At 40.8% G+C, this 18,537-nt stretch overlaps 1 protein-coding gene across 2 annotated transcripts in view; it reads left to right on the forward strand.

Moving 5' to 3' along the window:
* Positions 1-13,517: 13,517 nt before the first annotated feature.
* rtkna (rhotekin a) overlaps positions 13,518-18,537 on the forward strand; it is an 82,355-nt gene continuing 77,335 nt past the window's right edge. Inside the window, exon 1 of one of the 2 annotated variants that reach the window (XM_067438303.1) lies at positions 13,518-13,894. In XM_067438303.1, the coding sequence (XP_067294404.1) occupies positions 13,784-13,894 (111 nt within the window). In that variant the 5' untranslated portion in view covers positions 13,518-13,783. The remainder of the gene's footprint in view (positions 13,895-18,537) is intronic. The other variant, XM_067438300.1, reaches the window with a different exon arrangement.

An 18,537-nucleotide genomic window follows, 5' to 3' on the forward strand; every position in this document is an offset into this window, starting at 1 on the left:
AGGAAGAAGGTGAAGAAGATTTCTAACGGGCCTAACTTTATCCACTTCGTCAGGCCAGGAGAAAGCATTGCAACAGGACGAAAGGGTAGAGGGATCTTGGCTTCAGCAAATGACTGGGAGATGAGGGCCGACCTGAAAAAGCAGCTAAAATTCCCAGAAGAAATAGCCCACACAAGCCTTAGAACAGACATTGTCCTCTGGTCGAAAGGTATCAAGCAGGTGGTGCTCATAGAGCTAACAGTGCCCTGGGAAGAGAGGATGGAGGAGGCACAGGAGCGTAAGCTCAAAAAATACCAAGACCTTGTCCTCAAAAGCCAGCAAAACGGATGGAAGGCCTGGAACCTGCCCGTGGAGGTCGGCTGCAGGGGCTTTGCTGGGCAGTCACTCTGGAGAACCCTTGGAATACTGGGTATCGAGGGTCTGGCCAGGAAGCGGTTGGTAGCCAATGTCACCAAACAGGCAGAAACAGCATCCCGATGGATCTGGATACAGCGAGATGTGCGGTGGCGGAGCCAACCTGGGGAAGGATCAACAACAGCAGAGACGGGTGGTGGTCAGCTGGGGTAGAGCCAGGACGCTGGATCTGCTGTCAAGCCCTCCCGAGGTGTCATGGGCTTAAATTGATGAAACATCAATGAAGGGGGGTGCCCATCTGATGACCGGCTGTAGCCACCCAAGTCTTGTTCAGGTATGTGGCCAAGGCCTGACTTGGCTCAGGAAGGAGGACGGTCCCGCTCGGCATAGTCCCGCTGGTGCCTTGGAAGGGAAGAAGGAGAGGAGAGTGGAGAGAGCGATGCCGCTGGCCCACAGATGGTGCAGGGCAGGGTACCTGTAAAGGTGGGCCAGGCGCGATGACCCACATCGTATTTTGCATATTCTTTTCTGGTTGACCCGGTGACCACTTGGAAAGACAAGTTGGCGACCGAGGAAGAACGGTGACAGCTAGGAAAGACTGCTGACATCTGGGAAAGATCAGAAGCGGGGTGTGGAGGCTTGGCAGGCCAAAAGCACATCCTTCGTGAGGAGGAACCCAATACTAATCGCTATGGAAAGGTATATTAAAAGATACCCCCGGGGTCGGGCGAGAGCGGGGGAGGATGATCGACCCACAGGACAGACTACTGTTATGACCACCCATGATGGAAAATCGACTACCGAACAGCTAAGTGATTTACTCCGGGTCTGCAGATGTGGGAAGATATGTAAAAACGAGAAGGGTCTAAAAATACATCAGTCAAGGATGAAGTGCTTGCAACCTGAACGTAATGTGCAACGCACAGGGCAACCTGGTGAGACGGAGGAGAGGCCAGGGCAGGAGCCAAACCACAGTCCCCGGAATCTCCATGCACATGACAAAGAGGGGAGCAGGAACGGCCCTGCTGATGTATTAGAGGACATAAGGCATCAGATAGTGAGGGAAAGCACTAAGGACATGAGACAACCTGGGCAGAACACCTGCACGAGAGAGGTCCGGAAAGAACGAGTGAACTGGCCAGCTGCAGGAGCAAGGAAGGAGTGGGAGAGGTTTGATCACGATGTGGACCAGGTGCTGCAATCAGCTTTGGCAGGAGATGTGGGAAAGAAGCTCAAGGCCATGACATTAATCATCTGGAGTATAGGTGTGGATCGCTTTGGAAAGGAAGAGCGAAGGGCAGGAACAACCAGCCAGCCCAAGGAAAACAGACGTTTGAAGAGCATAGCAACACTTAGAGGGGATCTGCGGAGGCTAAGGAAGGCATTCCGTGAAGCAGCAACGGAGGAGAAGCCAGCGTTGACGGAGATCCGAGACAACTTGAGGGAGCGCATTAAGATATTGCGAAGAGCGGAATGTCACCGCAGGAACAGGAAGCGACGGATAAAGGAAAGGACAGATTTCACCAAGAACCCATTCAAATACCTTTCAAGACTTCTGGGTGATAAAAGATCAGGGGAACTGAAAGCAACAAAGGAGGAGGTGGAGGAGCATCTCCGTCAGGTCCATAACGATCCCAGAAGGGAGGAAAACTTGGAAGAGATGGAGAAACTTATAAAACCAGCAGAACCAACTATCCCCTTTAAAGCTGAGGAACCAAGCTGGCAGGAAGTGAATACGTTTCTCAAGAAGGCCAGAGCAAAATCTGCCCCAGGACCTAATGGCATCCCTTATAAGGTGTATAAGTACTGTGAAAATCTCAGAAAAAGACTCTGGCAGCTACTGAGAGTGGCATGGAGGAAGGACCTCCTTGCTGACGACTGGTTGATTGCAGAGGGATGCTTCATCCCTAAAGGAGAAAATTCGACGGGGATCAAGCAATTCCGTACTATTTCACTCCTCAATATCGAAGGAAAGATCTTCCTTGGGATTCTGGCAAAGAGGCTGACTACTTTCATGTTAGACAACGGATACATGGACACGTCAGTCCAGAAGGGTGGAGTTCCAGGGGTGCCGGGCTGTCTTGAGCATACCAGCGTGATCACAAAAATTATTGAGGACGCAAAGAAAAACCATGGTGACCTGGCAGTTTTGTGGCTGGATCTAACAAATGCCTATGGGACGATACCCCACAAGTTAGTGGAGCTGACATTGAAGACCTACCATGTGCCAGAGCGATTCCAGAAGCTCTTGCAGTGCTACTTCAATAAGTTCAAAATGCGTTTCACCTGTGGAGACGTTACCACTGACTGGCAGAGACTGGAGGTGGGCATTGTTACAGGCTGCACGATCTCAGTGATTCTGTTTTCTGCAGCAATTAACCTTCTAGTCAAGTCAGCAGAGAAGGTACACCGGGGTGCAATGTTGGCGACGGGCGTCCAACAGGTACCTGTAAGAGCGTTCATGGACGATCTCACAATCACAGCGAAATCAGTACCCGAAGGCAGATGGATCCTGGAAGACTTGGTCGAGCTCACCGAGTGGGCAAGGATGGGATTCAAACCTGAAAAGTCCAGAAGCCTGGTCCTGAGGAAGGGGCGTATACAGAACCGGTTCCGCTTCAAGATCAGAGATACCATCATCCCCACGGTCCAAGAAAAACCAGTAAAGAGCTTGGGGAAGTGGTTCAGAGCAGACCTCAATGATAGGCAGAGCGTGAGGGAGATGCTTATCCAAACAGACACCTGGATGACATCACTGGAGAAGAGCGGCTTGCCTGGCAAGTATAAGGCCTGGGGTTACCAGCATGGGGTCCTCCCTAGACTGCTTTGGCCTCTGCTAGTTAATGAGGTACCTGTATCCACCGTCGAGGGGCTGGAAAGGAAGATAAACACTTACCTGAGAAGATGGCTGGGGGTCCCAAGAAGCTTTTGCTCCATCGGGCTGTATAGCACAGGCAGCAAGCTACAGCTGCCTGTGACATCAGTGGTGGAGGAGTTTAAGGCGACAAAGACGCGTCAGGCCATGATGCTGCGAGACAGCAAAGACGAAAGGGTACGCCAGGCAGGCATTGTGGTCAGGACAGGCCGCAAGTGGTCAGCTAGCAGAGCACTGACAGAGGCAGAGGTCCGATTGCATCATTCAGATATCGTGGGGACAGTAGCCCAGGGCAGACTTGGACTAGGCTGCTCCACTAGAGTGAGCTGGAACAATGCCGACCCAAAGAAGCGGCGTACTATGGTGCAGATGGAGGTTCGAAAGGCAGAAGAGGAGGTTCGGCATGTCAAGGCTGTAGCCATGAAGAAACAGGGCAGCTGGACAAAGTGGGAGGGAGTACGAGGGAGGGCCCTGACCTGGCAGGACATCTGGAGTATGGAAGGACACCGAGTAAAGTTTCTAATGTGTTCTGTGTATGATGTTCTGCCTACTCCATCAAATCTCCACACGTGGGGGTTAGCAGAGAGCCCCAATTGTAAGCTTTGTGGAAAAACAGCTAACCTCGAGCATGTACTCTCATCGTGTCGGTTAGGCTTGGCAGATGGGAAATTTAGGTGGCGACATGACAAGATTCTAGCCCAGTTGGCAGATGGCGTAGAGCAGGCGAGGAAGAAGGTGAAGAAGATTTCTAACGGGCCTAACTTTATCCACTTCGTCAGGCCAGGAGAAAGCATTGCAACAGGACGAAAGGGTAGAGGGATCTTGGCTTCAGCAAATGACTGGGAGATGAGGGCCGACCTGAAAAAGCAGCTAAAATTCCCAGAAGAAATAGCCCACACAAGCCTTAGACCAGACATTGTCCTCTGGTCGAAAGGTATCAAGCAGGTGGTGCTCATAGAGCTAACAGTGCCCTGGGAAGAGAGGATGGAGGAGGCACAGGAGCGTAAGCTCAAAAAATACCAAGACCTTGTCCTCAAAAGCCAGCAAAACGGATGGAAGGCCTGGAACCTGCCCGTGGAGGTCGGCTGCAGGGGCTTTGCTGGGCAGTCACTCTGGAGAACCCTTGGAATACTGGGTATCCAGGGTCTGGCCAGGAAGCGGTTGGTAGCCAATGTCACCAAACAGGCAGAAACAGCATCCCGATGGATCTGGATACAGCGAGATGTGCGGTGGCGGAGCCAACCTGGGGAAGGATCAACAACAGCAGAGACGGGTGGTGGTCAGCTGGGGTAGAGCCAGGACGCTGGATCTGCTGTCAAGCCCTCCCGAGGTGTCATGGGCTTAAATTGATGAAACATCAATGAAGGGGGGTGCCCATCTGATGACCGGCTGTAGCCACCCAAGTCTTGTTCAGGTATGTGGCCAAGGCCTGACTTGGCTCAGGAAGGAGGACGGTCCCGCTCGGCATAGTCCCGCTGGTGCCTTGGAAGGGAAGAAGGAGAGGAGAGTGGAGAGAGCGATGCCGCTGGCCCACAGATGGTGCAGGGCAGGGTACCTGTAAAGGTGGGCCAGGCGCGATGACCCACATCGTATTTTGCATATGCATATAGGTTTTATTCTAAATCAAATGTAATTTAAAAATCAATATAGTAATGCAATTAATACTTATTAAAGCAGCTTTGCAACCAACTAAAGTGAAGTTATGATGACTAGAACATTTAAGTTCAGAAAACTGAAGTGAAGTTATGATGACTAGAACATTTAAGTTCAGAAAACTGAAGTGAAGTTATGATGACTAGAACATTTAAGTTCAGAAAACTGAAGTGAAGTTATGATGACTAGAACATTTAAGTTCAGAAAACTGAAGTGAAGTTATGATGACTAGAACATTTAAGTTCAGAAAACTAAAGGGGAAGTTATGATGACTAGAACATTTAAGTTCAGAAAACTAAAGGGGAAGTTATGATGACTAGAACATTTAAGTTCAGAAAACTAAAGGGGAAGTTTTTATTACTAAATGGAATTAGTTCAGATAACTTATCCAAATAAGTAAGAGAAACTTTAAAAAACCAATGCAAAAAGATAACAAAATATATTAAGTTAAGTCAACAAATAATTTTTTACAGTGTGGAGGTCTGCAACTTCAGCTCAGCTTTGGAGATTGCCTGCTCGGCCGGCTCCTCCCTGGTCACTGCCAACTCTGCCCTGGGTCGTTAAACTGTCAGCCCTGGTTTCCAGAACTGCCGGCCCAGTCTTTTTCTCTGGGCCCACTTCCGCCACACAGGCCTGGCCCTGGTCATCTTGTATATTTAAATCTTCAGTCTTCGTCTGTTCTTCATCTTGTGTTAACTTTTCGTTCTGGTATGTATCTCTTTTTGGTTCATTAAATGTTATTTCATCGGCCATTGTTCAGTCAAGCCTCATTGTTCTAGTCAAGACAGCAAGTGACACATATATGCTGAACAAAACAATTACCTCAGTTTTAGTTTCTCTTTGATTTAAATTCTGTTTCCTTGAATGATATAGCTCCTGTGTTCAGGTGGAAATTACCTAAATGTGGTGACTACATTTAAAATGTGATTTTAAATAATTAAATGTGGTGAATTAATGATCTACTGTCTGCTTTTGTCATTTTTAAACTCAAATGATACAATAGATGAAATATACACTATAATTAAAACTGACAGTTTATACATCAACACTCGGTCATGTGTTAACAAATTCAAAGCATGCCTGTCCTCCAAAATGTGTGATAATAACCTTTCATTATTTCTCTACTGGCTTTCTATTTGACAGTCATGACAAATAAAAAAGGGAACTTTCAAAATGAAAGTGTAAAGACATAAAATTAAACCATTTGATTGTATAAAGAGTGAAGGAAATCACAAGGTGAAGGAAGTTTACTTTTATGGTTCCAGAATTCATGAGTCTTCATCAACTTGAGTCTTCTCTGAGCTGCTGTGTCTTTCTTTGAAATAATGTGATTAGGCAAGCGTATCTTGTTTACAGGGAGGAATGGCATTCTTGTGGTAGATGATTATATAATTGCAGGGTTTGGACTACCTTTTACATTTATGTGACTGAGAGCTATAACTACCAATGGATAACTGTAACTGATGTTATGAAACACGTTATCGCACAGAGACAAAATCTGTACTATCATTAATTCAGTCTAGAAACTATTTACAGTAAATATTGTATAAAACAAAATGCAAATAATTGATGCACAAAATGATTTTGCTTCAACAGTGGATAATAACCTGTTTCTGTACAATGAGCCTTCTGAAAAACAACATTCTTTTCTTTTATCCTGTTTTTACAAGAATAAATTCCTGGTGTCATGATCTACATATCATTTGAACAATTACGTTTATACATTAAAATAATAAAAGAGTATAGATAAATGTATTTTTTACTTTATATTATTCACATGAATTGTTTTCATTTGTAAAGCCTCACAGTTCTCTTGGGGGGGAAATACATTTTATTATTGTGAAATATAAACTCAAAACTACCTTTTTATTTTATTATGAGGCTTCCATACGAGTGCTACTGCAGAAATGTAGCATAAATACATAAATTTAAAAAGTGTAAAAAATAAATAAAACCTTTTTATTTATTTAACCTTTATTTATCCAGGTAAACTGTCTGACAACCTCATTTACAAACATGACCTGGCCAAAATAAGTCAGATTACATTTTTGCTCATTTTAATGCAAGTTACTGAAGCCTGCAAACTTGACAGGCAAACCAGTAGAACTTGTTAATACTTTAAAGTTCAAACCACACTCAACAGCCTGATTTACCATAAGGAAATCACTAGAAAGTTGATTTCCCGTTTAGCCTTCTAGTTAAAAATAGATCAAATATAATAATAGAGAAAAAAAACTAGAGAAAAAGAATGCTCTCATTGGTTAATGGAATCAAAACCATGAATGTGCTTTTCAAAGGCACTATTGAGAAAATAATGGGCACTATGTGTCAAACTTTGACTGATTGATCCCACCCCTCCACCTGTTGTGACCATCTGTTTATCATCCTCACCCACCATCCCCCTATTGAAAGGATTTTGTATTTTTGAAGTGAAACTTTTAGAAAACAACCAAAGAAAGTTGAAAAACTATGTGCTTTAAACTTTTAAAATGGGAGTTGTTGTGTTGGCATAACAGTGACATACATAAGATCAGGGGAATGTTTTTTTATTAAACAAAGTTTGTTTTTCACATACATTTGAAGTTTTTTCCTTAAAACGTTTAAACATTAAAACATGATGTATGCCGTTAAAACAAAGGCATGGCATTCATGCATTTCAAGACATTATCAGAAAAATTTAAAAACTAGTTAGAGAAAGTTTTTCCTTTACATACAACTTTATAAAAGTAAATGTTCAATCATTTAAAACATACAAAAAGTTAGAGAACTTATGACTTGCAAAGATCGGGGCAACTAAAATGTGCTTTCTGAAACAGGCAACTATCAAACAAGCAACTATCATACAATATTAAAGACAAAAGATATGTATTTACAAAGTGTCTACTTTAATTTATGTACAATCAAAATGAAAAATAAATATTTTGCTTTTCTCTAAATAAAGAAAGCAAACAAGCGTTCTCCTGCCTGTCTCCCTGTGAAGTCCACTCTGAACTAAGTCAGAAAGTTAACTCAGCGAATACTTGCCACACAGACACGACAGATATCTCTTTAGAAAGCTTGGAACTTTTAAATGAAGTATTATATTAAAAAATATATATATATAAAAAACAGATAATCAGTTCATGTAATCTATATGAACACAGCAAGAGGCCAGCGTAGCCTCACGAACCCTTGAAATGAAATCATCGTGATGATAACTGCCTTCAATGACATAAACTAACTTTGGGGAACAAATATTTGAAGTGCAATTTTATTGTTTAGTTTGCCTTGTGTCCATTAGAAAACACAGAGGGGCGGCTATACTGGGACCGGCACTAAATTAATAAATTTAGTGCCGTTAAAATGAATTTACGTTAACACGTTAACTTTGACAGCCCTAAATATAATATAATATAATATAATATAATATAATATAATATAATATAATATAATATAATATAATATAATATAATATAATATAATATAATATAATATAATACAATATAACTAAAAAATTAAAAAATAATAACATTTATAAAAAATATTAGTTGCTTTAACAAAGTTTTAGTTGATTAGCTAATGATGTCTTTGATACAATCATCCATCCCCTACCAATGAATTTGTGCTCCATTGTTTGAGATTGCATTTTTGGAGTAAAAAGATTAAACTCTTTAAAACTATCTGCTTTAAACTTTAAAAACGTGAATTGTGGGTGGTAAACATTGCGGTTAAGGGTTATTTTTATTAAAGGAACAAGTCTTTTTGGGACTTTAGCTTATTAACTGCATCCCCGAGAGTTAGATAAGTAAATACACCTTTCTCATTTCTGTGCATGCCAGAACGCTGTCTGACACACCCACTGCTAGCCTAGTTTAGCACATAGCCAGTAAAAGGAATGGACAGAGCGATCCCATAGACTTCAAAGATGGAAAATTAAGTCAATTAGAGGCACTCACTTCCTGATGGCTGAGCGAACTGCCCAGGCTCAGACTGAGCTTGACGACGTAGATGTGACGTGAGCCTCCTGTCTGACAGCTGTAGGTCTTCTAGTAGTTGTGGAAAGTGAAATCTGAATCACATTGTTCAAATGTTGTCCCGTTGCTTTTGGCTCACTATGGGCTTCTCCCCATTCTTCCCCCTTGACTTTATCAGACTTTATGTCTCTACATCCCCCCGACTGTCTCATAGACAGTAAAATATTGCCTGTGAGCGTCTCCTCCTGTCTATACGGTAATTTCTCAACTGTGTGAAAGAGTCGCGTTGGTTATGACGCAATCGTTAGCCTATTTTTACAAAAACAGCTCTATGGGGCGATAGTGTAAGATACAAGGTAATGGAGCCTTTAATACATTGTTGTGTTTCTTTAGAAATAAACAATGGACAAATGAAGTCTTTAAACACCTCAGATGTAAAGTTATTCACTGTCAAAGTGACGCAATAATTAATGGGAGTCAATGGGACGCTAACAGCAGGTGATGGCTTGGTTAGCAATGGCCACCCTTATACGCTTTCCGAGTGCTAGATTACCCACTTGGCTCAGCACAGACTGGAGATAAACAGCTCCATCTAGCTTACTGCTCTATAAGTGACAAAATAATGGCAACATTTTCTTATTTACATGTTGTGATGTGTAGCGGAGCGCAGGGCACAACCTAATGCGGGCCCGGGGTTAGTTGTAACAGACATGGTTTAAAACTTTCCAAACATGCAGTATTACGAAACTTTGTATATTTACTAGTTGCCATTTCAACATTATTTAGAGAGAAAATTGTCTAAAAATTCAAAAATCTTTAGAAGATATCAGTGAACATTTTATTTAACCATAGCAAAAGTATATTTCTTAAGTTTATTTTTCATCTCTGATTTTGTGTTTATTTAAAATAAGACAAATCTGATACTATTTTAATCTTATATCTGTTATTTAACAGTTGAGATCGTTCTTTAATGCTGATCTAACTAGTTGAAGGCACAAGCTGCGGTTTAAATTGCAGTTGTGCAGATGGGGTGCATTGTAACCCGTGTTACAATGAGCCCTTATTAGAAACATTCTATTCTATTCTATTTTATTCTAAAATCTTTTGAGAAACCATGAGAAAAGGGTATTAATGCAGCACAGTCTCATCCCAACTCGTCACATATTGCCGCTTTGTCAGGACCCCTTGGCGTCACTTTTTAATCCACAGGGTACCCATTAAGTGTCATTTTTCAAAGTGCAGGCTACTCCACTGATTCCAATAAGAAACCTAGGGCATCATATACTGACGTGTTGGGCATGTGGATGTTATCGTCATGATGAAATTATTTATTGGATTATCATTTTTCTATTATGACATTTAATCAGCTAACATAATTGTATTTGCATTTTTTTTATTTACTGGTGTTTCTGACATTACAAACTACCTTGTAACCAATCATGTCAACGTGAGGGCGAGCTTTAGTACATCACTTACTATGCTGTGAAGCAGGGGAAGCTCAAGCCAGGTTATCCCGGTATAGCTTTCTGTTGATATGAAAAATGATGTAGCAATCTTTAGCAATATAGCGGGTAAATTATGCATAATGTATATAACGATATTATATATTGAAAGTCTTTCTCCACTGACGTTCTGAGTTGTTGAAAGTGTTTCTAAGGATACTGATATTTATAAGGCAGCTGACACACAGGAACATGGTTTGTGTAACATTAGCAACACACTATCTGTTTGATAAAATCCAAGCAAAAGGCTTTACTGTTATATACACGTTGTAGAGAGTGATACATAAAACGTATTACCATTCTGAAACATCGACTTGTAGGCTTTCCCACATAACCATATATACAGCTCTGGAAATATTAAAAGACCACTTAACACTTAAAACAATTTTTGTTTTGATCCTTTTTACTCGGGACATGCTAGCTGGCAACATAGGATTCCATTCATTATGCTAAGCTAAGCTAGCGGCGACCCTGCCATAGACCCTGCCTATGCATGCACTGAGACTAAAATACATTTGCCCACATATCTAAATGAAGGAAAAAAGTTGAATAAGCCCTATTTCTTAAAACGGTGGAGTGTTCCTTTAAATATGTCATAATTTTTGTCCAAATTATTGACTACAGGGGACTTTAAACTACACAATGTCTACCTGCGTGATTCCACTTGAATGTCTACGCTGTAACAAACCATTATGTGTGTGTGTGTGTGTGTGTGTGTGTGTGTGTGTGTGTGTGTGTGTGTGTGTGTGTGTGTGTGTGTGTGTGTGTGTGTGTGTGTGTGTGTGTCCACAATGTAAATGGATTTATAAACATACTAAATGATGTGTGTGTCTGATGGGTAGGTTTAGGGGTAGGGGCAGTGTAGGGGGATAGAATGAAATGCCATTGATAAACACGCTAAAAAGCAATTATGTGTCTTGATAGCACGCCAAAATGGCATACGAATTGGCGTGTCATACATACACCCTTTCATGAGAACTACAAGAGAAGGCCAGCTAGATTTGAAATTGGGCCATAAACATGTTCAACACACAAAACTAATTATACATGTTTATTTAGAGTACCATACCTCTAATTCACATGCATAGTAGCCTATAACATGTCTGCACATTGAAATATTGTCTATTTTGTATACTGTGTATTTTTTATATTTAAATTAATTTACTTGTTCTATTTTTAATATCTGTCTTGAGGCTGTCATTTTGTTTGTGCACTGGAAGCTTTCTGTCACCAAGACAAATTCCTTGAGTGCATTCATAGCAATAAAGATCACTGCTCTGGATTTCTTCATGTTGAACACAAGGCGGCAGTGTTTGGCGTAAAAAAAAGAAAAACATATATATATATATATATATATATATATATATATATATATATATATATATATATATATATATATATATATATATATATATATATATATCAAATAATAATAATAATAATAATAATAATAATAATAATACAAATAATAATAATAATTATTATTAAATAGAAGTAAATAGATCCTTTACTTCATAGAATAGCCATTTTTAGATTTTAGAGGAGCCAATATCTTTTCGCCCTTAATTTCATGTTAAACTCTCTATACTTTAGAAACGTCATAATTTTCAATAATTTAAAACGCTTTCTTTAAAAATTGCTTCTTTTTCTTTCGGCTGTTCCCTTCAGGGGTCGCCAAAGCGAATCATCTGCCTCCATCTAGTCCTATGCTCTGTATCCTCTTCTCTCAGACCGACTACCTTCATGTCCTCCTTCACTACATCCATAAACCTCCTCTTGACCTCCTGCCTGGCAGCTCTAACCTCAGCATCCTTTTACTAATATATTCACTCTCCCTCCTCTGAACATGTCCAAACCATCTCAACCTGGCCTCTCTAACTTTGTCTCCAAAACATCTCACTTGTGCTGTCCCTCTGATGTACTCATTCCTGATCCTATCCATCCTCGTCACTCCCAAAGAGAACCTCAACATCTTCAGATCTGCTACCTCTAGCTCTTCCTCTTGTCATTTCCTCAGTGCAACTGTCTCCAAACATTGCTGGTCTCACTACTGTCATGTACACCTTTCCTTTCATTCTTGCTGGTACTCTTTCATCACACAACACAACCTTTTCTCCACCTATTCCAACCTGCCTGCATATGCTTCTTCACCTCTTTTCCACACTCCCCATTGTTCTGGACTGTTGACCCTAAGTAGGCTACTTAAAATCCTGCATCTTCTTTACTTCTTCTCCCTGTAACCTCACTGTTCCACTTTATTTCCCTCTCATTCACACACATGTATTTTGTCTTGCTGCGACTAACATTCATTCAATAAAAATTGCAACTTTAAAAGCTGTAATTCTCAGTTCTAGCTACAATGTTTTCTGTGGTGGATGATCGACCTATGGCTGCTTAAGAAAAACGCACACATGCAATTATTTTGACAAGATAAACCTGGAACAAATTATTGGGATTGTGTGAACTTCAATTAGGTATATCTTTTATGAAACTGCTAGCCCAACTGTAGATGTTATTCAGATGAAATTTGTTAAGTTTGTTGAAGTCAGGTTTTGGAGTTTAATCCCTGCTTTTCTTAGCGTCTTTAATAAAACAGCCCTCCGGTTAGTTTCCCAGCATAAATTGCAAGACTTGACTGAGCTTGAGCTATGCTAAATTTGCTTAATGGAACCAAATCAACTGACAATGAGACAGACTAAGTGAAGAAAGCCCCTCACTCATTTGTTTATGAATCAGGCTTTTGGACTTAGAACAAAGTAGGCCTATCTTTTAAAAATGTGACTTTAGAACATTACTGGTTGCATTTTAAAACAATGGCATTGACATATTTTACAAATTGCTTTAAGAGTCAGTTAGCTCAAACACACATTTTAGCTTGGGACTACGCCAGGAGTGTTCGTTTAATCCAGTCCCCATAGCATGCGACTTTTATTAAACTTAATCGTGTGTACGTGATTCCATGTTTTATATGCTCCATTACGTCGAGTAAATGTAACTCTGTATCACCTTATTAAATGCTGCCCGTTCCATATCTTCCAGGAAGAGGTCAAGGTTACAATCGCCGTCGGCAGTATATGTTGTTTTGTTGATATACCGCTTATCCGCCGACAGAGGGCGCTGTTTTACCTGGCTCACAATCTCGGAATGTAACTCCGATCTGCTCTGGGATCTCAATCATCACACGCTTTGAAGATAGATGCGACATGCGAGATTAGAGTACTGTAGCGAGAGCAGAAGAGTTATTCGCTGCTTGCAGTCATACTTTTTTGTGTAGTTTTTTTCAAACAGAAAATAGAGGGAGGGACGTCATCTGATTTACATGAACGTGACTGTGACAGTGATCCGCTGCAACGTGGAGCGTCTCCAAACCAAACTGCGACTCGGTCTCAGGTCTGTGAGAATAAACAGCGTTGTTTGGGAGTGAAGGATCAACTTAAAAGTCGCGAATGTTTTGCCGAAATCAGACAGCGAGAGCGACTATCGCTCGGGGCTCCGCGCTGGAGATGGAGATCCGCCGTGGAAAGTTCAGACAAAGTGTTTTCATGGAGACCCCGCAGGTAAATGAAGCTCCGGTGATCACTGTGTCCAGAGGCTCAGCTGGACTCTAGTAATGTCAACGTGTTGGGTGTGAAGTCGGCCGTGTACTCTTTGTAAATATTAACATTTACGAACATAAATAAATAGGCTAATGGTGCCTTAATCCGTTGATAACGGTGTAGGGTATAATTTAGTAGGGAACGGTATTTCCCACAAACAGAATATAGAGTGATGCCGTGTATTGGCTGGGTTGAGGTTGAGGACTCATTAAAGTCAGAAGTGTTTAGGTGGTGTAACTGTCCTGACACTGTAAACAACAACAAAACACGCATTATAAAAGGCTGAATTTCTTTTGGCATAGCCTACGTAGGCTACTTTGCATAGTAATATATTTTTTAGGCTATATATTTTTGATTTACAGTGAAGAGATTGTTTTAAATTATCATTCAAATTTGAAAGACATTTTTCATGTGTATATGCTTTACTTTTTAAAAATAGAGCTATATGTCTGTGTTAAAAAAGTAAAGACTTTTTTTAGTAGCATATGCTACTTGATAGTTACATTTTTAGTCATTAAAGTCACCATGTAAATAAAATGGTAAATTCTTATTTTATTGCAGTATTTATTACACGTGTTTTAACTCTGCATATCACTATTTTTTTTATTCATATGCCGCATTTGATCAACATTATTTCAACATATCTCTTCTCTGATGACGTGTTTACTAGTGTTAGGACAGGATCCAGAACCTGCCGCTCTCACAGATAGCCAACCACAATGATCTAATTAATTTTTAATGGACAAAATCTTGTTCGAGAAGCTGTTTCTCTTGGATATATATTACAGTAAAGAAAACGCCATCGCAAATTCTGTTTTATGCCGATTTTAACCTTTTGGTTACACTTTATTTCAAAGTGACATCAAATGAGTATTGAGTAGGCTAATATAAATCAACTGCATGCAGAGTTAGGGTTTGGTTTAAGGTTAGCTACTTGTAATTATGCATAAATTGCTGTTATTACTATAGTAAGTATTGGGGCAGCAGTGATTCATGTAGTCTTCTGCAAACCGGCGGTTTGATCCCCGGTTCCACCTGACCAAGTGTCGAGGTGTCCATGAGCAAAGACGCCTAACCCCAGCTGCTCCCAACGAGATGGATGGCTGACACTGCTGTTGGTGTATGAATGAGAGGGTGAATCGGTGAATGTAAGGCAAGATGTAAAGCGCTTTGGATGGCCATGGGTCTGCAGTCCAGTCCAAGTATGTAGTAATGTCTACGTCACCTTAAAATAAAGTAAGTGTGAAACAAACATGGATACATAGATTGCTTTTCCAAAAAAAAAACCTTTATACTAGATATTTCTCCTTTTGTAATGTCGGACATGCTTATCTTGGCCCCCAGTACACAAGATCTTATCAAACACTACAGTAGATCCCTTGCATTCTTCTAAGGGGAAAGGGCTGCATGGCATCTGTATATGATTATCCCAGAGTAGGTTGAGTTAAAAGAGAACTCTGTCTAACCCCTAATTATTTTTATACGTAGCCTGCTGTGGTGAGATGGAAAGAAGCATGGTTGGTTCAGAATGTGGCTGGTGGATGTGTAGAATAGCAGTGGCAGCTCTGGGCTGCTGTGCCTGAATTCCTTGTTTGGCTTGGGAGTTGGGATCTTAGTCTTCATTCTGCTGCGGTGACTATATGTTTACATTTTACTTGTGCAAGAGGATTTAAATCCCCGTTGATTTGACATTCAGGGATCATAAATCATCCTGCAAATCGTGTCCTGATTGAACAGGAAAAGTCACATGGACTGTGTCACAGCTTTTGGTTTATTGGTTGTTCATAGCAGTGGTTCTTAACCAGGGGACCTCAGCAAACTTCAAGGGGGCCTCAAGTACCCCTTTTCCACCAAGGCAGTGCTGGTGCTAGTTCGGAGCCAGAGCCTAGTTTCAAATCGGTTCTTTGTCTTTCCACAGCCAAAGCTCCAACTCCGAGCCACGAAATGTGGTTCTTAAGTAGCACCAAAACATTGCTGGGCTAGAAGTAAGAACCGCTTGCGTCAGCGGCTGGAGGTAGAGTTACCGTGACCAACAAGACAAACACAAACTTGTGACCTCCATTTTTTAAATAGCAGCTAATCAAGCTAAGAGCTGCTCGATTGTAATCTCCTTCTCAAATCATGGAGAGCTGCACAAATGCGTTGGATTCGCGGCGTTTTGATGCCGATGTAGGATCGCCATGAGCCATTGTTGATGGAAGGCTTGTTCAAGATGCATCGGCGCGCAGCCGGATCGCTGTATGACATCAAAATACAGCAAGTGCAAACGACTCCTAATGCTTTTGAATCGCTCACATAGTTTTTTGATATCATACGCGGATCGGTCCGCACAGCGCCGATTGCATCATCATGTTTGTGTTTCCCACTGCCTCGCTAGCGTTGCTAAAACGCTAAGGAGAAAGATGAGACGTATACAGTGACGTAAGACCTGGCTCTGTGCTGGCTCTCAAGCCTGTGGAAAGCCAAAGCAGTTCTTAAAGGCTCCTCAGTCAAACCAACTTAGAACTGGCACAAGCACTGGCTCGGAACTAGCACCCGGTTCATTCAGGTAGAAAAGGGGTAAAGATGAGTTAAAGGGGTCAAATAATGGTTCTAAAAAGAACATTATTTGGTTGTATTTGGTTAACTGCAATGTTTATGTGGTATCAGGTTCAACAGAATCATTCATTTACACGTACTGTGCAAATTTTATTGCTCCTCTATGCCCCTCCTTTCTGAAACATGTAGATTTTTACAACGCTCAACGTTTTTAAAAGATTGGCCAGCAATCCAGTGCATTGTGATTGACCAGAATACCTTAAGTGTCTGACGGAAATGTCACGCTGCTTACCATATTTGGAACATTAGCTCCCAAAGCTAAGCAATATTGATAGATTATAATGTTGGCCACTCATACCTTATCAATTCAAGACCGAATATAATCCGGATGATGCAGATCAAGCTGATCCATCAACATTGCCAGTGTGACTGGACTATAAAGGATCAGATTGGTAAACTTGCATTTGTTATCGTAGAAACAACAAAAGTGTAAAACCTTTGAAAACCTGGGTACAAGTGGTGATTAAGTGTGATATCTATATCTGGAAAAATTAGGTAAACTAATAAATTCTTAAAATGCTATAGGCATTTTATAATAAATAGTCTGTTAGTTATGCCAAGCTCTAATATTTTCTTTAAAAAATGTAGGGAAAAAACAATAAATTCTTATCCAGTAAATTTATAAAAAAGATTTATTTAAAAGATTGAGAAGAACCTCTGGTTTATAGTCTCTTCCCTGTCCATATTCAAGATTTATGTTCATTCAAGTCCATTTAAGTATTACAAAATTACTGTCTTCACAGAAAAAAATCAATTCTGTCATTTACTCTTCCTTGTGTGTGTTAAGTAGTTCTTTTTTAATCACTGAAGTGGAGGTTCTGTTTGATTCTTTAACCTCTGTAATCAGAGTTTGCATCATCTTCATTGATAAGATTTGCCTACTACCCCCTATCAGTATCATTTAGGCACCAAATGCACATTTCTAATTCAGTTCCTCTTTCAAGATGCATGTGATTTCACTCAAGTCATTGTGTGCTTTGTTGACGAGCTTTAAAGATCCCCACTGACATCATATTACCCCCTCTAGACTGGATGAGATGTATTCTACTGTTTGATGTCTTCACTGTGGCTGTTGATTGGAAATCAATATGGCCTAATGAAAACCTTTTTAAAGAGATCTTTTTACCCTTGCATACAGACAGAGATGGGTGACCTGATTGAACTTTATAGTGCCCCAGTTTGGAGTAATACTGCAGCAGGCTGTGTGTGAAAGCTCAGGTGAAGCAATTATACTGAGCGGTAGAGGGAAGCAAGATTGCTGGGTCAGTTAAGTAGACTTAAAAGCAGTAATGGAAAAATTGGCTCACAGATCTTGTGTAATGCCTTTCTTTAATGCCAAGTCTGCAACAGACATTACACCTTTGCAGTGAACTTTATTAATTGCAAGCAAAAACTGATGCAAAATGCATTTTTCTTGGGTTATCCTCTGTCATGCCAGTTGTCATTTAAATCACACTGTCATTTTTAGATTTGTCTAGTTTGCATACATTTTTTGGGGGTTTTATTTCAACAAGGTCCATCAAAACCACAGTGTTTGCCCGCTGAGGGACTCTGCCACATATAGATTTCCCTGAAGGAAGTTAAAAGTGATGTAGGCTGCATACCACCAGACACACCCTTCCAGCCACACCACTTGCTTCTTTCCCAATGGAATTCTGCTTAATTCACTCTGGGCTGGATTCTTCAAGATGATAGCGCACGATTATTGATGCTGCTAAGAAAACAACGTACCTTGGTTTCGTTAGACATGTATTATGGAAGTTCTCCTCGTCAACAGGCAAAGTTTGCTTGTTTTACAAGAGCTGCTGGTTTTTTCCAGACTGAATCTGTATTTTTTTTTATGGTGATGTTTTCTCCATTGACTGGCTCTCCTGAGCACTTGACCATATACTCTGCACTTCCTTAGGGAAGGGAAGATATGCTTTGTAGACACACTACATTTCAAAAGGTTGGAGTCAGTACTATTTAAAGGTGCCCTAGAATTAGTTGAAACAATATTTTAAATT

This window comes from Pseudorasbora parva, chromosome 3 (genome assembly GCF_024679245.1).
Source record: "Pseudorasbora parva isolate DD20220531a chromosome 3, ASM2467924v1, whole genome shotgun sequence".
Lineage (NCBI taxonomy): Eukaryota > Metazoa > Chordata > Actinopteri > Cypriniformes > Gobionidae > Pseudorasbora > Pseudorasbora parva.